Source organism: Cylas formicarius, unplaced genomic scaffold (genome assembly GCF_029955315.1).
Source record: "Cylas formicarius isolate icCylForm1 unplaced genomic scaffold, icCylForm1.1 PGA_scaffold_6__28_contigs__length_40554024, whole genome shotgun sequence".
Classification (NCBI taxonomy): domain Eukaryota; kingdom Metazoa; phylum Arthropoda; class Insecta; order Coleoptera; family Brentidae; genus Cylas; species Cylas formicarius.
This window is the reverse complement of record NW_026844347.1, coordinates 21,402,188-21,426,499: the sequence shown is the minus strand read 5'-3', so window position 1 is coordinate 21,426,499 and position 24,312 is coordinate 21,402,188. Positions and strand designations below refer to the sequence as shown.

The 24,312-nt window shown below is 32.8% G+C and overlaps 3 protein-coding genes across 7 annotated transcripts; 2 read left to right on the top strand and 1 right to left on the bottom strand.

Moving 5' to 3' along the window:
* Positions 1 to 3,701: 3,701 nt before the first annotated feature.
* On the top strand, positions 3,702 to 14,813 carry LOC132703134 (START domain-containing protein 10-like). 4 transcript variants are annotated; one of them, XM_060672222.1, is made up of 6 exons: positions 3,702 to 3,941; positions 6,011 to 6,133; positions 8,655 to 8,847; positions 8,912 to 9,044; positions 10,377 to 10,644; positions 13,208 to 14,813. In XM_060672222.1, the coding sequence occupies exons 2-6, from the start codon at positions 6,017 to 6,019 to the stop codon at positions 13,259 to 13,261; spliced, it is 765 nt and encodes a 254-aa protein (XP_060528205.1). In that variant the 5' UTR covers positions 3,702 to 3,941; positions 6,011 to 6,016; the 3' UTR covers positions 13,262 to 14,813. The 4 variants fall into 4 exon arrangements, with proteins under 4 accessions (XP_060528205.1, XP_060528206.1, XP_060528207.1 ...); XM_060672223.1 differs by lacking the exon at positions 3,702 to 3,941 and adding an exon at positions 4,046 to 4,064; XM_060672224.1 differs by lacking the exon at positions 3,702 to 3,941 and adding an exon at positions 5,287 to 5,305.
* Positions 14,814 to 15,260: 447 nt separating this feature from the next.
* LOC132703621 (protein BCCIP homolog) lies at positions 15,261 to 16,413 on the bottom strand. The gene is made up of 4 exons (XM_060672984.1): positions 16,224 to 16,413; positions 15,937 to 16,165; positions 15,580 to 15,885; positions 15,261 to 15,528 (listed from the first exon to the last, which is right to left on the bottom strand). Exons 1-4 carry the CDS (start codon positions 16,323 to 16,325, stop codon positions 15,314 to 15,316), a joined length of 852 nt encoding a protein of 283 aa, XP_060528967.1. The 5' UTR covers positions 16,326 to 16,413; the 3' UTR covers positions 15,261 to 15,313.
* Positions 16,414 to 17,126: 713 nt separating this feature from the next.
* Positions 17,127 to 24,046, top strand: LOC132703524 (polycomb group protein Pc). Of its 2 annotated transcripts, none has more exons than XM_060672842.1 (4): positions 17,127 to 17,631; positions 18,188 to 18,503; positions 18,792 to 19,009; positions 19,856 to 24,046. In XM_060672842.1, the coding sequence occupies exons 1-4, from the start codon at positions 17,572 to 17,574 to the stop codon at positions 20,369 to 20,371; spliced, it is 1,110 nt and encodes a 369-aa protein (XP_060528825.1). In that variant the 5' UTR covers positions 17,127 to 17,571; the 3' UTR covers positions 20,372 to 24,046. The 2 variants fall into 2 exon arrangements, with proteins under 2 accessions (XP_060528825.1, XP_060528824.1); XM_060672841.1 differs by having other exon boundaries at positions 18,188 to 18,512.
* The last annotated feature ends 266 nt before the right edge of the window (positions 24,047 to 24,312 follow it).

Below are 24,312 nucleotides of genomic sequence, written 5' to 3'. Positions count from 1 at the left end.
TTATTTTGACTTATCTAAATTGAAGTAAGCAAATCTGTTAGTCCTTTTTGTTCAATATTTAAGATGTTTAAAATAGCTTGAAAATTATTTAAGTACATAGTCAAAATATTCATCACCTTTGACCAAGCCTTCAACGCTCTCTTGGAAATATTGTTCTTCCTGTACGTCGATGTTCAGAATGATTCAGGTCAGACGTTAAATATCACGTAGGACAGTTCGTTTACCTTAGTGAGGACGATTTAGCGATCTAATATATTTTCAGCGATGCCACGTTTCCGCTTCTTCGGAAAACTTATTTTAATTAATTGTTTACTTTATGTCTTGTTCAAAACATACTCCCATTAAAACTTTACTAGATCCATATTTGAATTAGTAGAGAGCCGAAATTTGTGCTATAGTTTGCGAAGGTCTTATTTAACAGTTTTCTGTAGGCAAGTTCAATCTTTAATAGACATAAGCACTCAAAATGTGAAATTTTTACGATATTAAGGACTCCGAAATAACAGCAAGATTCATACAAGGTGTGATCACATTTTTAGAACTGTCCTATATGTTGTTCATCATAAAAATCTAACCAGCCATGGACCGTAAATCACCTTATATATCTGACCAAAAATCTTGTAGTTGAGTATCAGAAAATAAAAATCTCAAGTGGAACACCACTTTCGAAAAATGTTTTAATGAGGTGTTTTACTTTTACAACGGACGTTGCACAGAAACTTATAACAATCTTACGAAAAGCGATTGCGATGCTTGCAATTTGCATTGTTGTTATTGTTTTTAATTTAAAAAATTTTTGAACGACTTGTTTGTTTTGTATTTATTGAAATAATACATAAGTTTTGCTATCCTAGTTTTCTATCCTAAGTTATTCTTCTAATGAAAACTTCTAAGGGGATGGCTTTATTCGGTTAACTTATTATTATTATTATGCTGTACAAAAACGTTGATTTAGAGTCGCCAAATTACTGTAAGGTACTCAAAGAAACTATAAAATCGAAAAATTCCAAAGGTTATTTACTATGCGATAACAGCGTTAACATTTATTGCTCTACTACTAATGCCGCGATATGAGAAATAATTGTTGACAGTGTGAAATTAAATTATGAAAAGCGAAATGGATGCTGGAAAACGCTGTAAGTATTCATTGGAACGGGCAATAATATACCTATGTATGTACAGGGTGGCCCGTTTAAGAGGGGCGAAACCTACGGGAGTCACAAAAAAATGTTAATACATAAGTTGTTTCTATTAAAATGACCTTTATCTTTATTTTATTTTCCCACTTTTTATATACAGGGTGGTAAAACAAAGTGCAACTTAATACAATAAATAGAAAAAAGTCCAAAAAAATATGATTAAAATATATACACTGATATCTGTCAAAAAATCTGTAATATTACCACAACAGAGAACGACTGTTGTTTTCAAAGCTACTGCGATAATTATTTCAAAAAGGTCAAAATTGATAATATCATCAATTTTGTGTTTGTGTCTTTCAACAGGCAGGTTTCTATATGTAGTATAAAGGTACATGGTCTATATTATTAAGAATACGAAAATTGAATAAGAATCGTTTAAAAGCTTAACTCCACCCACTAGAAATTAGGATTTTCATTTTTAATAAAATTTTAACAACACCGTATTGAATATTTTTTAATAACGTTTATTTTTTATACTTAAGGATAGGACAGCAATTCGCAGATGACGCTGACGCTTAAATGACACTTTTCATAGCTACTAAGGTTTGTCAGATCTCCGAACATAGAGGAGAAAACGGCGAAAAAATTTACGTCACTGGCTAACCAATTTGTTATTTAAAAGAAGCTGATAAACAAAACATTAATTTGACCCATTTACAGTATACCGAGCAGTGAATTATTGATCATTTAAAAGGAGACTTAAATAGACGCTATAAAAGTATTATAGGTTGTCCAAATGGATTTTTTAATTGCGATATTAAATTTAGCCATAATAAATAAATTAGTCACTTAATTTTTCATTAACCGAGATTTCATAACATCTCATGAATTTAGGATTTAGGAATTTAGGATTCTTCAGACAAGAGCTCGCCTGAAAGTCATGATATCTCTGCTTCGGGGTATCAATGAATGAATTATCTAACTGCATTGGGTTTCCAATACAAACACAGCCTGAAACAGCGCATCGAGCATTTTGGATGAATAAATTTTAATATTTCACAGGTGAAATTCTACTGCAATTTTATTCTTCGCTTACTCGATGCACTCCATCCCATTTGTAGGAGGTGTCTTAACCACGTTTTGGTAGACCAAATTTTCTTTATTTGCATCTGGAGGTTTTTCTTTTTGCCTTAGCAATACTCGGTAGGTGATCAAACATAAATATGTTATACATAGTTGAAAACCATTTTTAAAGAGGATTTTGAAAATGTAGAAATACAATGTGGCGCCCATAAAACAAACAAAAGTTGACTTCAACCGTACACGACATGGTAGACTTAATTTTTTATTACCATAGCTTTTTAAATTGTAATTTTTTTTCGAAAATTCACCTTTAGAAAATCAAAAGAATATTCTGGTGATTACTGAATTGAATAGTTCAAATAAAGAAGCATAAAAAGTTCGATAAAATGATGTTTTTAAATTTGTTACTATTTTTATCGTAGTACAAGTTTTCCATCTAAAGTGGAGCCTCTGGCAATTGAAGGATTTCCGCTCCGTGTTTTGTTTTCCTATGAATTTTACAAAATCTAAAATTTTCAATTTTAATTAGCAAATATTAATATTTAAAATACGATATAAAAAGCATAACAAAAACTAATACAAGTTTTAAAAATATATAGTTATTTTATATAAATTATATTAAAGAATTTTAATTATAATTTTTGGCTTTGATTTGTCTCGTAGAAGACCAGCGCATCTTGGCGGTAATTTTAAAAAGCCAAAGTGTCAATTTAATACTCAAAAAATATCAAATTTTTGAAAAAAGCTTAAAAGCTGTTAACAAAAATCTCCCAAGTAAACGTAAAGAGTTTTAAAACCTGTCATCTGGATGAAATTTGCAGACATGCAATGTCAACAACAAAATAACCTCGAAAGAGCATATGAATGCTATTTTTGGTGTAAAAAAGTTAAAAATTATTGTAAATAAATCACTTTGCATGTAAAAAATATTTTTTTATATATTTTTAAAGTAGTTCTGTCGGTGTTTTAGAAAATAATAATCATAATAACAAAATAACCTTAACTACCAAATGTGGAGCTTTCAATTTTAGAGATACAAGCGAACAAGGTCGGAAAAACCGCTTTTTGCATTAATCTTGGAATAAATGATTTTTGCCAAATCTTGAACGAAGATGTTTGTAACTTATACAGATCGAGATTAAATTCATCATGTACCGTTGTGGTCGACAATTTTTGGAAAAAATGAGTTTTAGATTTAGCTTAGGCGGCCGAAAACGCACTGACATCACTTACTCATTCTCGCGGAAGTAAATCGGGCACGAAAATCGTCTTATCTGAGGAACAATTACTCGTTTCGAGAGTTTTTTTATACTCTAGGGTTGTGTCCATTTCAAATGAGTCACACTGTAGGAAGGTATCTGCCGAACACGGCAGCAAATAAAACTGAAACAATGCGAGTGCATCGTTATCTGCGACGCGATAATTGACTTCCACCTGAACCGAAGCCACGACGAATCAGTATTCGCTCGGCTGACAGACGTGCGGAAAAAATGCGGGCCGTCAAATAAACCGCAGCGTCTAAATCTAATGGAAAGTGAAACTTGCCGAATTCTAAAAATAATGTTTTAGATTGCCCGACGAAAGACGATTATTTTTCGTTATCGAAACGGTGTGGGTTTTAGCGTTCAATTATTGTGCTAAATGTTTGTTGGCGAGTGCGTGTTATCCTCCGGACAAGAGTTGACACAGTGACACGGATTCGCGCTTCGTGCTTGAGTAAGTTTAAACGCGATTTCGTACGCTGCGCGAAATGAAACGAACTTACGACGTACGTTACAGCTGTTTGAAAAAAGTGTAATACGAAGATCAAAGGGAAACAATAGATACAAGTGTTTTTAGGTAGAATCGATTGCTCCCTATAATAAATTACTTGAACGGTTCACCAGACCATAGTACCTTAATCTCAAGTTAGGGAATACATACGATGAATTAAAGTTTCAAACTTTATGATTATTTTTCATAATTATGATAGAATATTAATTACTTTTGATTCAAACTCTAGAGTCACAACTTAAGAATACAGCTGCAAGAACATTATATTCAGTAAATATTCGGATAAAAATGCTAGAAAGTAAAAAACTCAACTCAAAACAAAAAATAATACATTTTCGAGGTAATACGGGTTGATGCTTTACACAATACATATGAAAAGATACTTAACAATAACAAAGTCTAAGTGGCACTAAGCTTGGTTTAAATTTTGGTGAGTTGGTTTTTTAAAATTCCATAAAATTAGCTATTTATATGCCATGGATGAGTTAAGTGGAAACGTAATGTTAAATCTGACTAAAATATCATATCGAATATTTTAATAAATTTGTTCCTTGCCTTTAAAAAATAGTTCTTCCGAAAAATTAGAAAAAATAAATAAGATGTATGTTTTAACGTTTTATTTTCGAAAGTTCTTAGTTTTTTTAAGTTTTTAAAGTTTATAAAAAAAATTACAGTAGTCAAAATTCTTCTACGACGCTTAGTCAATCTTAAACCATTATCAACTCAATTTTTGCATTTTTGAATACCCTATTTTATTTCCTATTCAACGATGTATTTCAAGCTACTCTTGTAGATCCAAAAATCCGAAATATAAATGAAAATATCTTGTCTTTATATCGTAGTAATTTTGATATCTTGTAACGCTTTTATTAAAAATGGATTTCACTAATGAAGAAAAGCGAGATAATCGAGGAAATCTCTAGCGTGTGTTAGACAAAATATATAAACAAAACCATAAAAGTGAAAATTTCTTATTTTTGGAAACTGCAAAATAAAATATAATAGTCTCAACGAAAATTAATTAAGATAGAAAATGTATCACTAAAATTTGCAAAAAATGTTAAAGGGTGAAAAAGACTGTGTCTAGATAAACCGTTTGAAAGTGATTTTGTTATACATTTTAGTACTGTAACTGCCTGCCCTATTCAAATTTTGGGAAAACAGAGCAAAGGAAATTTTTCGCTGCAGTGATAACACATGTTTTAGAAACATTTCGGCATTTTGCCAGATCCACCAGAAACCAATGGCAGTTTTGAAGTTTCAAATAGAACACCCTATATTTATTACAAATATTCGGATAATACATTGTAAGTAACTTTTGTTCATATTTACCCATCCCTGTTCGTTAAATCATGTATTGTATTTCAATTATATTTCAATATTTCGTGAATATTGCGACCATTTACGTAGTGGTTGCCTTAATTATATTAATAATTTTTCCAAAATCACAGGAAATGGTAAAAATTACTTATTTCCTATTTGAATCTGTAATAAATTAAAAAGTAATCTGCAATTCAAAAGTTCGTTAAGCAGAAATATTACAACTCTGAGCTTATTTCCGCTGTTTTAAAAAGTTCCTAATTCTAAATAAATTTTAAATAAATTCTAAGCCAGATATAAATCCTAACGCCGTAATTTCAAAATTGGAACGCTAGCAGTATAATTGGCCCTCCTGTATAATTAATCTGCCGTCACTCGCGTGGGGGACGCGACGCGACGCCGACGCTCGCAAAGCGCGCTGCGTCTCCCAGTGGGTGCTTGGCGTCGACCCCTCGCTGGCGTCATCGCGATTCATCAGAAACACCCTTATTGAAACGTCATAAAAATCGAGTCAAACGAAGTGGTTTCCGATCGATACCCGTGACAGATGATTGACAATGACAGATACAGTGTCGCCTGCGATTCCACACAGTGTTGCTGAATATAATAATAATATGACGTTATGACATATCGTGTAGCCGAAAACAAACGATCTATGATATTACAATTGTGGTTTCTACTATCGTTTGCAGGAGAGTATGGAGGTTGGGGTGGTGAAGATCGCGGAAGACAGCGACTTTGCCATGCTGAAGATGCTAGTGGACAATCACGATGGTTGGAAATTGGAATATGACAACGCCAAAGACGGAACTAAGGTAAGTTTTGGAGTGGTGAACTGTTGTATTGTAACCATTAGCAAATTTAATGGATGCATAGCAGCTCAAATCAATCATTTTCAGCGGTTTTTGAAATAAGTATTCTAGATTGTGTCAAATTTACCGTATTATTTATTTTTAATTGGATTCCTCATTGATAGAATTCTACAAATAGTTTTGTATATGAAATTTTCTTATATTATCACATACAATGTTTGAGTAACAAGATTACAAATTAGGAAACTGCAAAAAAGCATTTTTTCAAATGAAAACTTTATAATACTTAGCATTAATTGCAGGGTAAGTTTAAGTAAGAAATTATCAATTTTGTAAATAGTAAATAATTTTTTTCTACCACAAAAGTGTAATCTGCAAAATTTTAAGTTTTATCTTTACCCAGTCATGACTGCGCGTAAAACACATTAGGTACTTTATGCCTAAGTGTCGCTATTACTTTATTAACTAAGGGAGTATAATGAATTTTAAAAAGAAAAATAAGATGATTCAATGACAGACAGTGACATTTCTGTAGTAGGACACTATTCTATTTAAAGCGCATATAATAACAATAAAATGCTACTAATATTAGAGTAAAAACAAATTATTATGTATTCACCATATTTCGAACCACTTTAATTTGATTAAAATATAAAGCATGTGGCAAATCTGCTAAAAATATATTAAAAGGCTTAGAATCTATTAAAGAAAAACAGTTTCAATTAATTATTTTTTTCTAATGGTCTCGAACCTCTTGATGTACTTTTTAAGCCATTTAAATTAGCAAATTTATGAAATTACAGCCACTACGCCAGTGTCGGAAGCAAAAAGATTCCCTTTTTTATTCAAGCAGAATTGTTTTTCAAAAGTAATCTTTTCTTTTTCTAAAACTGCGGCGCCACTGGTTACTATTTGCGTATTGTGTAACTAAATGATCGATTTTTTGTTTACCTAATGACATACAGGGTGTCCAGTTTTCCACTTATGTAAGAATGGCAGTTTTCGTATTAATGTCTTAATTTTTCGAATTGTGAAACATGTATGGTGCCAATAAAAAAATGGAATAGCTTGCGGTTAGTTTTGGTTAGTTAGTAATTAACTAGGTAATTCGAAAACACCGAATATTTTAAGCGGAAATTTTACGTAATTGAAAATTGAAATTTGTTGGCTAACGATCAATTGAAGGTGGTTTCGTGGTATTTTAAACTGGATCACGTGAAAATATAAATTGTTTTATTCTTTACGATTTAGGAAAATCGGCGGATGTTGTTACTCGTATTGAGTGATTGGAACAAATAATCCCGAGCCTTTTCCGTGGACTGGAAATGTCTGGCGCCTTATGTAACCGAACAAAATTTAGTAAAAATAAATTTTCGTTTTGTGAAAGATACATTCAATCATTAATGGATTGTTATCAAGTATATTACGGAATCTCCACGATATCTCCAAAAAATCGCCGAGATATCGAAATTTTTCATTAACGTATCCTCGGTTATATCTAATTTATAAGGTCTACTGGATCTCATAATTATTATCGGTCCTTTTTTAGTTAGTTTAGACAAATGGACAAATAGATTTCATTCCTGACTGCGGTGCGTTGCTTCTTAGATTTTTCCACATATTCCGTTCCTGGCCGGTGCACTCAAGCAAATGCATTAGTGTCGCAACTTTGGATAATCTCTCGAGCCTAATGAATGGTACAGTTCTCCAATCGATATACCGTTTTTACAACCTTTTATGGTTTTGACTTCCGAATGAATTTAACACCCGCCTATTGTAAAGTGGAAGAGACTATTCTTTTCAGCATGTGTACCACAAACCAGGACCGTATTTAAGATGTTAGCTGACAACAACTGTGCCGTGCGGACTGTTGTGTTTTAGCAGTAGGGAAATTTTCTTTGATTAACCTGTTATATTAATTCATATTAGTATGCTTTTTATAAATCTTACTACAAGTTCCATCACATTAGGAAGCTTAAATTGATTCCAATTTAAGGATTTAACATAATGACTCTAAAATATTTTCTTAGGAAAGCAATACAAAATCTTATGTAGATAATTGATTTATAATGGATGTTTTCACAGCTTGCTATTGGTTAATTTGTGGAGGTCGGTGAAATCGGAGTATTTTCCTAACCGTCGAAGCTTTGGAGTTATTTCTATTCCGTTTTGTGTTTGTAATTAGTAATTACCAAGTTACTGTTGCATGGACAACTAATAATTGAGGAATCTCACCGATGAAACTCCGTCTGTCAGCTTTCAATATTTTTATGCACGAAGTACTGCAGTACTTACAGTACATACATACATACATACATACATATCATACCAACCATACGTCTGCTCGTACACGGCAGGCCATAAATTAGTTCTATTACACTGCACTACACTGTCTAAATAGTATTCACTTTGTATCAGTACACGAGTCAGAAACTTGACATAGAACACGTCTTATTCATTTAACATCAATTATTCATAACTGTATAGGTCGAACACGATTATGAAACGTTTCGATTTTCTCCAGGTTTGGACCAAACTGACACCGAGTTGCAGCTTTAAAATGGTCAAAATCCACACAGTATTTTACGGAATCACAGCGGAAACACTATTCGACGTTCTGCACGATCCGGATTACAGAAAGGAATGGGACGAGCATATGCTGATCTCAACGGAAATAGGCTACCTCAATCCCAACAACGACGTAGGATATTATGCCTGTGAGTTTTGGCCGCTCTTTTCTAAAATCAGTATATATCAGCCTTGGCCGTGTCATCCTTTCAGTATCATGTCCAACACCAGTGAAAAACAGGGACTTCGTATTGCAGCGGTCGTGGCTCGATTTACCAAACGAAAAACTCATCATAAATCACTCAGTGGGTCACAAAGACTATGAGCCTCGGAAAGGTTTTATCAGGTAAGGATTAGTTTAATATAAATAGGTGATTTCGTATTGAATACCAATTCTATACTATTGAAATGACAATCAATGACATCACAGAAAAACTGCTTGGAGGAAATGCTTTTTATTTTAAAAATATCTTTCCGATAATTTATCATTTGTTTGTTTTGGCACCACGTCAGAGATATATTCAGATTTACAAACGCTTCTTGCATAGGAAATGAAAAATACTGAAGTAATCTCATTACGGTTAAGACGCGACTTATAAAGAATGGGAATACTACTAGTGTGACTCGAATAATGTGAACCGTAAAAAACCGGTAAAACTCCGCCACTCTGTTGCAGCATCCTGGAAAAAGTAGTAATTTATACATACTTTATATATGCATTATAACAGGCGAATAATTGGTTTATGCCAATTAGTTTGAATATTTTAACGCATCATCTGGCGCACTTGTATGTGTCAGAAGTGGTCCAATTTTAGCAATTGTTGAACCCTCGATATTATAGAATAATACCACATTCCTTAGCCTGATATTTTCTTTAAAAAAATATAAAAACTTTATGGAAGAGATCTCTCATCTGTGACCAAATTGTTATAAAAATAGTAATTTGTCGGAGTTCAATATACTTTGTTACTTGGTGCTGGCGCATACTTTATTTAAGCAGTTGTGCTTTTCACCTATTATGATCTTTTGGGAGACGTTCACAATATCACAATAACAATCGATTAACTTTTAATTTTTTCATAGAATTGATTGACAATTTGATGACTACCTAATGCAAGTATGCCAAATTTTACAGAAACTTGCATTTGTTTTGGAATCCGTAGTATTTAGGTATAGGAATATCGCGTTCTATCATTTGAAAGAACTTTTAATTGTCTACCGATAGAATTTGAAAAAAATGAAATTTTCAATACTTCCACCATGTCCTGTTTAAAATATTAAATTTGATGGTATACTTTTTCGAAAAAATAAATTTGATCAATGATCGTTCTGGCAAATGTAAACGACCAAATTTTCAGAAAGGTCCTGCTTCTCGTTCACGATAAACGTTTAACGTGCCATTTACCGTCAATCAACCTCCGTACACATTACTACTCACTATGCACACATTTCTAATAATTTAGATGACGTCTGTTATTTATCTCAGTTATATGGTCCCACCAATACAGCATAGTCTACTTCGTACTGTTTCTTACTTTTGAGTAGCTCTGTAAAATTTTGCCTGTTTATTTTGGATTTTTATTCATTTCATACTTATTTGTTTATGCGATACTGACGAAAATCCAAGTAAATTACCTATAGTTAACTGTATAATGCCCATATAAATTTTCGCTTACAGAGCGATATCCCACTTAACTGGTTTTTGCATACGCCGGTTGCCCAATGGATGCTTTCTAGGATACATATCGCAAACTGATCCCAGGGGCAAATTACCACCGTGGCTCGTAAACAAGATATCCCAGAAGTTCGCGCCCAGAGTGGTAAAACAATTGAGAAAGGCTGCGGAAGGTTACGAAGATTGGAAAGCTAGACAGCGCGATCCCAGATGTAAGCCCTGGATCTACCCAGAGCTGACCCTGGAGTCGCCCAGGATCAGTATACACGACGTAAGTATCCTATATTACACCGTGTTCAGCTTTGACTTGCTTAGTTAGGTATCTAAGCTATTTTCGTGTTCTTGTGGTGCCGTATGTTGATTTGTCATTGCGGTTAGTACCTATCTAAGTATATCTAATATACCACAACCGTAAAAACGCATTTTAAAGTGAAAAATCACTTGCAGTTCGTTAGTAAAGTCAAAATCGTGTAGGTGATGAAAAAAGAAGAACCGAAATTAGGTATCGTCGAAAAAAAAATCGATGATATCTCGCATTTATTAAAGTTTCTAAACGGCAAAATTGTCGTATCTGCATAAAATATACCACTAATACTATTTTACACTTAAGCAGTGAAACTTCGGTTCTACGATAAAATAAGATTATTTCAACAATTTCCATATATCGAGTGTGCCATAGAATATCCTAAGCGAGAATGTTGCTTAGGCAACATCAGGTCGGAGTTTGTGTAACAGTCAAACTGTTCGTTAAACATTTCGTACAGACCTGTGAAAAAATATAGACTCAAACATATTTTTCTACTCCCGTCTGTCAAATGCCTAATTACACACCGATCTAGCGTGCGGGAAGCGTTACTTTACCACAGACCTGTGAAAAAATATAGACTCAAACATATTTTTCTACTCCCGTCTGTCAAATGCCTAATTACACACCGATCTAGCGTGCGGGAAGCGTTACTTTACCACGTCAGTTTCGTTTCCCACGGACCCGAGTCACTTCGGACATTTCCGGGTTTTTACCACGCGGGTTTAGGAGCAATCGGATGTTTTCGGAGATATTTTCCACGCCTTGAATTATGAGGTTTGTCAATTCTGACGGTCATGTTAGTGAATGTATTCGTGTTGTTTTGCGAGAATGGACCCAAAAACTAACGGTCGCAGAAAAAGTATAATAAACTTTTTAAATCACTCGTTTATTAAGCACTCGCTCCGCTTGTGCCAAATAAACTCGTGAGTCAAATGCCGTTTACCGCACTTGTTGCATTTTATAACGACCAGTTAAACTGTGAATTATAAAATTATAAGCTCAAGGTTCAGTTATACAAGCCCTTTTAAATGCAAGAAGTATTTTGTGTATCCTTATTTTTGGAAGTTAATATCAAGATGTATCATTTAATAGAATCGGTTTATCTGTCCAGTTTCGTTTTGCCTTTTAATATGCCGCGTGGTAAGACAATTTTGCAATGGAAAAACAGCGAATTCCTGACTTAAAAAACTGCGGAAAAACGCAAAAAGCTATAGCGAATATTAGTGGTACATTTCAAAGTGCGAGTAAAAGAGTTATCGACTACGCGGGCATCATCGACAACACTTTTGCGTAGGTATTATCTAAATTGTGATCCAAGTTTAGTGAGAAAGTGGGCAGCTGAATCAGAAGATTTCAAATATCAAAAATGTCTAAACCAGTCTTGAAAACACAACATAAATTGAATCGACTTAAGTTTGCAGAAAAATATGTAACAAAAGGTGCCTTTTGACAACATCTCATATTTAGTGATGAAAACAAATTCAATTTTGACGATCCCGATGGATGTAAGTGTTATTGGCATGATTTGAGAGTTGACAGAAAAATTATGTCTTGAAGAATTAAAGGTTCAGTTATGATCTGGACTGGTTTAAGTCCCTCCTTAAAAACCAAATGGGCATTTATCGATGGGCGTATGATTGCTGCTAGTTATCAAACAATGTTTACTGAAGACGAAAACATTTTTTCAACAGGACAACGCACCCGTACATGTAGCTGCAACTACAAAACAGTGGTTTCAAAATTTTGGCATCCAGTTATTAGGATGGCCAGCAGATAGTCCAGATCTAAATCAGATCCAGAACGCCTGGGGCATGGTAACAAGGCTGATGATAATCAGGAAAAGCCAAAAGTAAATAATGTCAACGAACTCAAACAAAGATTGCGATCAACATGGGCCAAAATTTCAAGTAATACTATAAAGTTATTAGCATGCCGAAAATACTAATAAAAGTTATAAAAAATAAAGGTGAAGAAAGAGATAAATATAAGCAGTGAGTTTATAATTTTTCACAGTACAAATGTACAGATGGTAGGCTATTTGAGATTTTCACCATTATTAAATAAAAAATATAACTAATATATAGACACTTTTATTTGTGTGTACTATTTATGTACCTAAACTATTTTTAGAAATATTCAAATGGTTTTAAACGACATCGCTAAATAGGTATCGGTCTTTACTTTTTCACAGGTCTGTATAAAGTTGAACTAAATTTGTATTTCTGCTAAAAAACTTTTCTATGCACTTTCGAAATGTTAAATTTTCAAACGAGTCAAATGTAGCCCTTATTTCCAGTGCGACCCTATATTTAGATTGGTATTTTAGTAATTAAGTAATAAAGGAAGACTGATTTGGAACTGTAAAATGTTGAAGTATGTGTGAATACCTACTTAACAATAAGTTCACTTTGGTATACAGAATATGTGGATATGTGTCTTTCATATGATTCTGGTGTACGTTGTAAGACATTACACAAAAAAGGGCAACTTTACACTGGTAACTTGTAGACGAACTTTTCTTTTTCAGTGCGTCTATGTTACCAGCTCAGCCGTTGAAGTCGATGAAGACGACGAAAACTGAACCAAAGTTCAGTAACAGTTGAAAACCTTGTACATTTTCTATGAGGTTAAATACATAAAAAAAACTAACGCACCTGTTTTAAAAATGGGTACGTATTTTTTAGCTAGGTAATAGGAGAAATGCGAATATGATTTGCAAATTGAAAACGGCCAATAATGCAAAAATGTTTTTCAAAAGGATAATAAAATTAAAATAAAACGAATTATATATGAGAATCTAGAATCCTCATGTGCATTTTTGTGATAATTAAGTGCAAAGGTTTAAGAGAATTTATTAATAATTGTTGACCCTAGATTCTGCTATTAAAAATATGTCTGTCATCTTTGAAACTGACTTAATTTTTCAGCACCTATGAATATTGGGCATCTTACTAAAAATGTAAATTACCCTTTTTGTTGTCTTAATTGGAAAACTAACCACCGATCATTGCCTTCGGAATTGGATAGTTTTTTTCTGAAATTTTGTCAAATGTTTTTGCACCCTCGAAAATATCCAAACATTCCAAATTTTATCTATTTTTAATTTAATTTTTACTGAATTATCCTGTTGGTAGTGGAATAAAAATAATTCGCCTTTGATCGATGAAGCGTCTTACCCAGTTTTATGAATTTTTTTATATCGTAACAATTATTCACAAGAATCTAAAGCCGTCAATTTGTTTTACCCGGCCAAAAACTTGTTCGTTCTAGGAATTGCTACAATTTAGAGTTGAAAACTTCAATTAACAGTGATGTAGTGAATCAGATTTCTGAATCGTATTGCACAATAACAAATGGAAGTCTTCCTATCAAGAACAAAACGTTATAGTATTTAATGTACATCAGTTTGGAAATAAAATTAATGAAATTTTAGATCATATTTAAAGTGCACTTTATACGGGAAGCATTGAAAAATTCAATTGTGAATTTTTTTTAAAAATTTTGTTGGGAAAACATCTTATTTGGTGTTGCGATTTTTGAAAAAACTAGTTTTTCCATCATCATACAAAAATGTGTGTACCGGTAGAATAGTGCACCGAATTTAAAAGCCTTGCACTAAGCACAAAGAAGTTAATCTTTTAACTGCGCTCATATATCAATTATTTTTGAAGCAGTACATAGCAAAAATCTATTTTTTTTTTGTTGACTGGTTAGAGTGCAAAAACTTTGTCAAAGTTACATGTTTCTAAAACTGTGCTTCACTACCACACTATTTAACTCCTTTATATACATAAATATTAAGGCATACCTACTACCTAGTCTTTCATTGACTCTTTCTATTGAACTGTAGTTTTAAAATTTTTAATATATTTGAATTCGTAACATACCATGTACCACGTTACTAGTATAAATTATAGCTTTGTGATGAGGCATTATTGCTCACTCTTCGTGCCCGGCGACAAATCTAACAGAGAATAGTTTTCTCCATGGGGATTTATCAAAATACCTACTCTAGGTATTAAAACAAACTGCTGTGATGTTATTAAAAGATAAGCTATGTTATATCAATGAATTCCTATTGACCTATTGTTAATAAATTGATCATCAAAAGATTAAAGTTGAAGTTGAGTCAAATAAAGAATTGAAATGTAATGGTGTTTTACTTTTTTTGCGCTCAAATTGAAGTAAAATTATTATTTCCATGGCACCCAATTATCTGATTACATACTGCAATACCAGAAATAGTCTACCACATTCAAGTGGGTAGATAACCAAACATGACCTGGAAGTTAGTATCGGATACACATCTATGCTTTTTTTGTTCAATATTCAGCAGAACAGAATTCCAAGCAAAAAGATTAATGAAAGCATTAAAAAGTCTGAGTCCTTGTTAGAGATGTTTTGGTTGTTGAGTAATATAAAGATGAAAAACTCCTCCTATTAAAAAATTTGAGTAAGAGTATGTGAGTGTATTGCACAAAATTTAATACTCTGCAAACGGGGTTATGCCAACACATTTCTTTTATTTTACATAATATATAGCAATTTGGTATAGATGGTAAAGGATTTTAAAAATGTTAAAATTGAAAATAAATGCACATTTTCCTTTTCATTTTAATATACCAAAAAAACACTATTGCACCAAAACAGTTATTTCGTTGATAATGCTTTTTAGTTTATCACCTTTAAATATAACTACCCTTCGATATGGCACCATCTGTTTATCTTCAGATAGCCAACGACCTCCTAAACCAATATCTGATTCAGTTTCAACACTAAAATCAAATGTGATTTCTGCTGATTTTGTGAAAATTTGCTCTTCATCATTTGAATAAATTTCCTCACCCTCTAAAAATTTAATTTAAATTATTTTTTCAGGGTTGAACAATTCAAGGTAACCTTTATCCCCTTTAGGCCTACAGGTCTTGCAAATCATCACAAAATATTGAAAATTGTAGGATGGATCTTTTTTTGTTATTCTCTGCAATTCATTATACAATGAACTTAACATGACAGCAGATATTTTGGCTGGAATATTAACGAACCTTTCGTTAATCAGGAAACAAACTTTCAATGACTGATTTAATATGGTTTTGACAGTCTCTTGGATTTCTTTACCACTATGTTTTAAACTAAACTCTTCTAGAAGATTATAAAATTGCTTAACACACTCTTTGTCTTTGTGGACAGTCAAATTAATAAGACCTAAAAAAAATTGTCTTCCTATGAATAGTTCAAAAAGCAGAATCCTCTTACTGGTTATGCCAAACACATCACACTCTTCTGATAATTCCATATCATCTTCGTCGTCACTATCATTTGCGCTTTGCTTTAGAACGGAACCTAAGCCAGACTGAGAAATAAGCATGTCACTCATCTCAGATAGATCAATATGAGCCTTTAGAAATAGCTGCTGTAACAGTTGTTTTATTCCATGGAAGTCCTGACCCTCCGGATTGCGACCTTCAAAAGTCGCTTGAACTTCCTATATATTGCAATTGCAAATATATTTATTCTTAATTTAGAAAACAATATTTACTTACTTGTTGACCATGATAAGTTCCAGACTCGCTTTCCTCGCTCATAGATTCATTATCCGATTCTGGGGCTGATGGCTTTTTCGGCTTCTTAGTCGGTCCCGCCATCGTTTAAAAAAAAATACAAAATTTAAAAAGTTCGAAAATGTTGTGGTAAAAAACAAATAGTAAGTTTATATGAAGGTTATGTTAGATATATTGCACAGCATACTAAGTTAAATTTTGGTTTAGTATTCCATATACCGTGATGAATTACTACTGAAACTCACAAGGATCATTGGCCCAATGAACCCATACGTCGGAAATAAAACCTTACTTGTGATTAGTCAATATCAAACTGATTTTTCCACAAAGCATTTAATTCTAAAATGCTGTGGAATTTCTTTCTTAATCATTGACCTCCCGATCAACATGGGCGCTGACATCTCATTAAATAAATATTCTGAAAAACGAGTTAAGTGTGCAAAATTCATTTAAAAAGAAAATGGCGCATAGTGCAGATTGGTGGGTGAAATGAAGACGCATGCGTAGAAAGTCATCACCTTCTCTACGAAAATGTCAAGTTGTAAGGTAGCAATATTATATGAGCGGCACACGATAAATCACTAAATCATGATATTGTAAACAATTAACAAACAATATTTTGATCCCATTACTTAATTAAAAGATTTTGCTTAAAATTTTTGGAAGCGGGTCGGTAATCAGCCTCCGGTTATCCTTATCCTTATAGTTAGCAGAATGTTTTAATACATATGTCAGGATACGTCAAAATTCAGTAGATAATAAAATTCCAATTTTTTTACATTTTACCGTTAATATTGGTGTAGTTTGTCAAAAGTTACTGAAGGAAGACGTACGATTTAGATCACAGACTAACAATGCAGATTTAGAACGACACCACTACAATTGTTCCGTCATTTTGTTCTGTCAAGAAACGGTCAAAAATTATAAAAATAAGGTTCTTTTTCTCACTATTATCATCGATCATCAATGGTGACTCACATTCACGATTATTTAAAATGTTTCCCCTGTCAAGATAAATCTGTGAGTAGTGGAAACTGCGATCCAATATCATTTTGTGTTTTGTCGGCTTTTGTTTCCAAAACTGACAGCTTTGCCATTTCAACAACACTGTCGCCATCGTAAACCATCGAAACAAATTCGCGATGTGAATTTTAGTGAAAACGATGGGAAATAGTGACTATTAGTGGCTTTTAGGAACGTCGTCTTTGGATAATGCAAAACCGTACTGGCAGCGGTGTATTTTGCGGCTTGGATTCTGTCGTAGGATTTTAGAAACCCTTGTGTTATTGTTTTGAAACGTTTTTATTCGCGTAAAAACGCAATCAAAACAATGGAACTGGGTGACAGAGTTTACGCCGCCGAAAGGATTATGAAAAAAAGAAATCGCAAGGTAAAAATTATAGGGATTTCTAATCTTTTTATAATGTCTTAAAAAAGTGAAGATGTTAACTCACTTAAAACACATATTACACAGGTGCCAATTATGTTACATTAAATAAGGATAGAGGAAAATATTAAGGTAATACAGCACAACAACAAACAAAATAGGTGCTGGGAGAAGTCAATTTAGCAGAACTCAATTGAACTGAATCAATGGATGATTGATTCTGTACACCAACTCTCTTAAAAGCGATTTCTTTCTTTTGTGAAAATTATATTTATTTAGATACAAATCCCAACAATGTATAATAATTTTAAGTCTTACCACAATTCAAAGGCTATACAGACAGGTTTAGTCCCATTTTCGGTATCGATGATGATGAGAAAACTATTTATAGGATTAGGATTTAGATTTGATTAGGATCTTAAGTAAAATCCTAATTGCATTATGATCTTACTTCAATGTACCCTACGTTACATACAAGCAAAAAAATGAAACAATTCTGAGGGATAACTAGTTTTCAGTTTACAAATTTAAAAATTTTCATAATTTATTTTGCTTAAAGGGTGTGGTAGAATACTATGTGAAGTGGAAAGGATGGAGTCAGCGCCATAATACTTGGGAACCAGAAGAAAACATCTTAGATGTGCGCCTAATTGATCTTTATGAGCAGTCCCAAAAAAATGAGGGTGGCAACAAAAGGGGACCAAAAAAGCGTGAAAAGCGGGAGGCGCCACGTGAAGTGGAAACTGAAGATGAAGGTCGAAGTGGTGATGAGAGCCAGGATGAAGGGCAGGGAGCACAAACTGCTGGAAAACTAAAAAGAGAAAGTCGTGAGAGGGATGTTTTGGTCAATGTGGATGATGAAGAGACGCGGGCAGGTAAATTAGGTACTTATACACATTTTAACTCTTTTTTGGAGTAAAATTTTTTCTCTTCAATTTGTTTTGGGATTTTAGAATTTGAAAACTAGATGGATAAGTTTATCATTATTGTTTCTGTTTATTATAAATAAGTAGAATTAACAGTCTGCAACTTGTAGTAATAACAATATTGATTGTTACTAAATATAATTAAAATAGACATATTTGTAATCTGTAGAATTAATTAGTAACAAACACTCAAGTTTAAACTGAAAGAATGAAAATGTCTCACAAAAATTGCAAAAGGTTCAGAAGATACATCAGAATCCACACCCACACCGGCAGTTGTACCAGCTGAAAATGAAAATTCAAATAGTTCAAGCAGTGAGGACAGAAGGCCATTGCTTTCTAGAATTGAGACTGGCACGAAAAGAAAAGCTGAAGTTCTATCCAAAGAAAGTGGGAAAATCGGGGTTACCATCACAACAAGTAGCCCTACTAGCTCTAGTCCACCTCCAGTTAAGGTAGATTGTTTTCAAGTTTGGTAAATTGTGTCATGGCTCTGTTTGTGTGTTTTTGTCACTTTGTTGTTATCTCTACATAAGTCGGGTAACCTCTTAATCAGTTTCATCATGTTAAAGTGGGAATTTTATAAAACTAGTGTACATTTAGAATGTTATCCATTGCTCGGCTTCCTAAACAGTTTTGGAAGTATTTAGATCAAAATTAAAGCATAGGTCACATGTTACGTGTTACATGCTGAACATCAGACTGAATGTTAGAGTGTACTGAGTGTAGAGTAGACATTTCTTAGGGGTCGTGTTTTTTCTCTCAGAGAGTTTTTTTATGAGACCATTGGTAGATTACACATAAACCAACTTTAATAATGTCTGGTGGAAATAAAACTAAAAAGTACAAAATAAAAATAGTAGTCAAACCTCAATTTATAAAAAAACTAGTTAAGTTAAAAATATTAATAGAAATTAGTCAACCTCAAAAAAGTTTTTTGTCCCTTTAATATCATTTGAAAACTTATTGAAAAATTTGATAAAATAATAGGTGGGGCCTTTTTTTGTGGATGTTAGTCTATGCAGTGGAAAATTTTGCTCATGGTATCTTGTAGGGATGTCATGTTCAGCATCATATCGGTAGAGTCTTTTACTATATTGGTATACTTCCTGAAGAGTAAGGAATGCTCCTTGGCATGATTGAAATTTTCGTGATTTTAACATGGTTCTTACTGCCCTCTCCTGATAAATAATGAATTTACTCTTTGTCAAACACATACAAGAAAATTCTATTTATGAAAAATCTTGATAAGGAATTTTGAAACATATATGTGTATATATGTGTGACAATTTTTTGTTTAGGCCCCGAAAATTTCGTCGAAACAACACACCCCAGCTCCCATACGCCCTAACGGACGTCAACCCTCAAAATCTGAAGAAGAAACCTCAGCGATTCCCAATGCTTCTAGCCCAGCGGTGCTTACCGCCACGGCGCCTCGCACTAGTACCGACAAGAGGCAACCCAGATCGCAGACCAATGCTCCTGATCCCAGTTTACCTCACAGCTCATCTCGGGAAGCTGCATCTCCCAATGAAACCGAAAAGCGACCAGAAAAAGTCGAGGTCAAGTTGGAGATTGGTGCCAATGAGAAACCCGTAGCGGTAAACGGGCACAATAATGTCGCTCAGGGTAATGATCTGGCTGAACTTACTAGCCCGAGTTCCGATTATTGGTTGGCTCGAAATCCAGTAGCAGATCAGGTTTTTATTACCGACGTCACGGTCAATTTGAAAACGGTTACTATACGGGAGTGTAAGACAGAAAAGGGTTTCTTCAAAGAACGAGAGGACAAGGTGAACGCTGGTGATGTGGTTTAGCATGTGCCGGCGTAACTCCCTATTTTTTACGCCAAGGTGAAACATGGAAGGCTGTTATTTTGTAGGACATAGTTGAATCAGTAAGGCTGACATTTGGTAGGTTCAGTTTCACCTTTTTATTTCATTTGGCGTCGATTGCTGTGAAGTCTCAGTTCTTTACTTGATACGCCATAACAAAGAGACAAGCAACTGCAAAGCCGAGAGTAAACACGGTTTTGAGTACCCTCCTTTTTATTCTATGAGCTTTACATAAAAATTTTACATATTGTGGTTCATTGAAACGATTTTACATTTCTTTTTTTTACTTCATTTTATACACCTTTATATTGTGTCCCATTTTTTGGGTTTGTACATATCTTGTTTTAAATTATACATCTGTTTAATAGTAACCAATTTCTTATATTGCATTGTGGGAAAATAGCAAGTTTAGAGACGGCAAAGTTAAGAATAATCCTGGTTTTAAGTACTCTCCTTTTTATTTCAGAGAGCTTTGGAGTAAACTTTTACATTTTGTGGTTCATTGAAATAATTTTACATTTCTTTTTTCTTCAATTTATACACATTTATATATTATCCCATTTTTTGGATTTGTACATATCTGGTTTTAAATTGTACATCAGTTTAATATTAACTAATTTTTTATATTGCATTGTGGGACAATAGCAAGTCTGCAAGGCGAAAATGTGTTTTAAGCTTGCATGATAGCATTAGTTGGGACTATATCCTTCGTGGCTGTCTTTATTGTTTGAATCATTAGTGATATTACATGAAAATTTTGGGAATATGATAAACAATCTGCTGTTAAAATAGCACCCATTGAATCTAATAGGCAATTATTTTTATATGACGATTTCAGAATTTTGTAATGCAAAAAATGCCTAGTTTTTATGCTGTTTGGAATTTTTTTACTGGCAATCTCTTGTTTGTGCCAAAAACTGTAAAATCCAAAACAAAAGAAAAAATATTGATTTTGAAATTGCAAGATGGTATATTATTTAACGAGTTTTATAAGGGACTGAAGAAATTCTTACTGGTCCATACTGTTGTTTTTCTATGAATATTAGTCTTAGTACCAAATACAGACTCATATTGGTCCGGGACAGTTTTTAATGAAGCTAGTGTTTTAAAGTGACACCATGCACATGTAATTAATTGGGTTTTTTAGGGTAGAGAATGGAAAAACATTTTAATGGTTGTAATTGATTACTAGATCTGGAATGGACATTTTAATTGGGATAGATTTGTTAAAATTTTCTTTCCAAAAATGTTTTCTTGTGCACGGTCACTTCTATGCTTCCTTTGTATGTTCGTTATACCCATGAGATGGAGGTGAGAGAGGTTCGTTGCTTTCCCCGCCCTTTTGTGTTGTTTTTTTTTTTTTAATCATGTAGTCATAGAGTGGACAGAAAAACAATTGACTACGCTCTGCGATGCATAGGCGCTAGTAACTCTCTGTGAAATCCACGACATAAGGACCATTTCAAAAAAAAAGAGTTAAAACAGAGCATTATCTCCCTGGTGTTTGTTTTAAGTTTAATTTAGTATGCCGTCAACGTGGGTTTTTCTTTTCTTCTTTTCCAAGCTAACCAATAAGAGAGTTACACTACTCGTCACTAAAATTACATAGTTCTCCTCCCGGCACATACTTCAAAGAGTAGCTATGTTGTATACACACTTTTAGTCAAGTTTCTGTAGTATGTTATTTTATGATTTTGCAAGACCACTTGAAACATCCCATCATAAGGGAAACCACAAGTGTAACAAAGATAGTTCGAGATTTTTGAAATTATGAACATTTTATAAAGCACATTACTTGTAACAAATAATGGTCCATGCGATACTGAACGGAACATATTTCGGATTGGAGAGATTTTTAGCAGTACCATCCATCGTCTTCATTGCTTTAAAGGTTCGGTGCATGTTGTCCTTTCCTGTGGACATACATTTTTCTTCTTGGTTTTAAAACAATTGATAATAATAAACACATATAACTTCTATTACTATAGAGCACTTATTTAGACGCTTATTTTAACTTAATTATTTGATTAATCATATTGCGCGAGAATAAATATAATTAACATAATATAACAAAATTTTCAAACTTGAAATGTTACTTTTATAAAATTCAACAATTGTGTTACGTTACTTTTTGAAGTAAGGTCAAGTTCAATTAAATAAGTTTGTGTGAATTTTAGAATGAAAAAAAAAAGTATTTATGCGTAAAAAAAATATTTTTCCAGTTTTTTACATAAATGTCATAAATCATAAAAGCATACTTCGACCAATTAAAATTTTAATTCATTCAATTTTTTGTGTGTTAAATTGAACAAGATTTTGCATGGAATATGCCGACTAAAAGTTATTAAATAAAAATATTTGTTTTTACTTACTTTCGACTCTTTCATGCCTCCTTCCTTATTATGCCCGATTCTCTTATTGAGCTATGATGATCGATTTTAATTTTTTAGGATTTTTTTGTGAAATAAATATTTAAGAAACAAAAATCAAATAACAAAAAATATAATCAGGTATGAATTAATTTCTTAATACAATAAACAAAACTCATATAAAAGCATCAAAAGTGTGTTTAGATGGATGAAATCTTGATTTTCTTTTAAAAATTTGTCCCTATCATGGAAACAAAGTAATTGAGATTCCCCGTTTATAAGAATTTGTATTTTATTTAGTTTTTTTTGTAATTAAAAGAAAATAGTGTTGAAAAAAATTACAAATATAAATGAAATACAGTTACTATGATGACTATGGATGACTATGATATGAGTGAGTGGTTGGCGTTGGCTTTATCCAAACACCATTGTCTCGGCATTGCACTTCAGCAAAAATGAACTTATTGAAAAACAATTCAAATGAAAAAAGGAATATTGTATATAACACCAAAATGTGCTACATCATGAAGTAGAAGGTCATGTTTAATAAAATAGTAATAGTGGGATTTTGGCAGTTCCAAAACCGTAAAAAATGTGTTACTCTTCATGTCTTCACGAAACTATTTGAACTCCTTTCATGCCTTGAAGCACAACAAACGATTTTAAAATGATACCGGAATACTTGTTGGAGCAAAAGCCTGCGATATATATATACAATCTTATGTAATGTTGTGTGCACGGATGGATGTATGTGTACTGCTGTTGATCCGGGTATTCATCGTAGGCTAGGATCAAACAACGAACGGATGAATACCCGAATCAACACCAGTACCCAAACTTATATAAGAATATACATTGTGTCGCAAGCAGTTATTTTGTAGCAGACTTAAGAATGAGTTGGCGAGATTTATAAATACAGCTTTTAACAACAGTTTGTATAAATGAGCAATTTATAATTGCGTTGAAATTTGTGAGATGTTAAGACTATTTTCCCAATAGATTGCTGCAGTTACATACAAGGTATTATAAACAGCCCGGTTTCAGTGTAGATACATATATTTTATAGAATTTATCCATTAATTATTTATTTATTTGGTTAGTTTTATAACTTACTTAATTTTAAATTATTTATTGTGTAAGGTTTTTAATCTAGACTTTAAGGCGAGGTTGGTTTGTTGATCAAAAAACCGAGATGTACAATTGTCATTTGTAAATAATGTAAATTGCAATAGATAGTTGTTTCTGTTATTGACTAAGCCATCTTTTTAATAAAAACAAAATCAGAAAAGTAGTTTTATTAAATCATTCTGTTTAAACTTGACTGTATGAATGTGATAGGCAATTAATAGCCATTGCGCTTTTTAAAAATACCGCAACAGGCGCAAAATTATATTTGTCGAAAGTAAATAATTTTATAAATATTAGTTGCAAATACTAACAAAATATAATTAAAAACTTAATGTTTAGTAGAAACAAGAATTTTTCAGATACCTAACTTTACAACCTGAACTAAAATGATGTAAGGTAAAACCGTAAATAGCATTTTAATTTGTA

Bases quoted from the DNA above. Each gene is read 5' to 3' on its own strand.
- LOC132703621 (XM_060672984.1), bottom strand. From the start codon at position 16,325: ATGGCGGGACCGACTAAGAAGCCGAAAAAGCCATCAGCCCCAGAATCG. The intron at 16,166-16,223 runs GTAAGTAAATAT...TGCAATATATAG, and splicing joins GAACTTATCATGGTCAACAA to GAAGTTCAAGCGACTTTTGA. The intron at 15,886-15,936 runs GTAAGAGGATTC...AATTTTTTTTAG, and splicing joins TGATGTGTTTGGCATAACCA to GTCTTATTAATTTGACTGTC.
- LOC132703134 (XM_060672221.1), top strand. The intron at 8,848-8,911 runs GTGAGTTTTGGC...TCATCCTTTCAG, and splicing joins CGACGTAGGATATTATGCCT to TATCATGTCCAACACCAGTG. The intron at 9,045-10,376 runs GTAAGGATTAGT...TTTCGCTTACAG, and splicing joins CCTCGGAAAGGTTTTATCAG to AGCGATATCCCACTTAACTG.
- LOC132703524 (XM_060672841.1), top strand. From the start codon at position 17,572: ATGGAACTGGGTGACAGAGTTTACGCCGCCGAAAGGATTATGAAAAAA. The intron at 18,513-18,791 runs GTACTTATACAC...AAATTGCAAAAG, and splicing joins GACGCGGGCAGGTAAATTAG to GTTCAGAAGATACATCAGAA. The intron at 19,010-19,855 runs GTAGATTGTTTT...TTTTTTGTTTAG, and splicing joins CTAGTCCACCTCCAGTTAAG to GCCCCGAAAATTTCGTCGAA.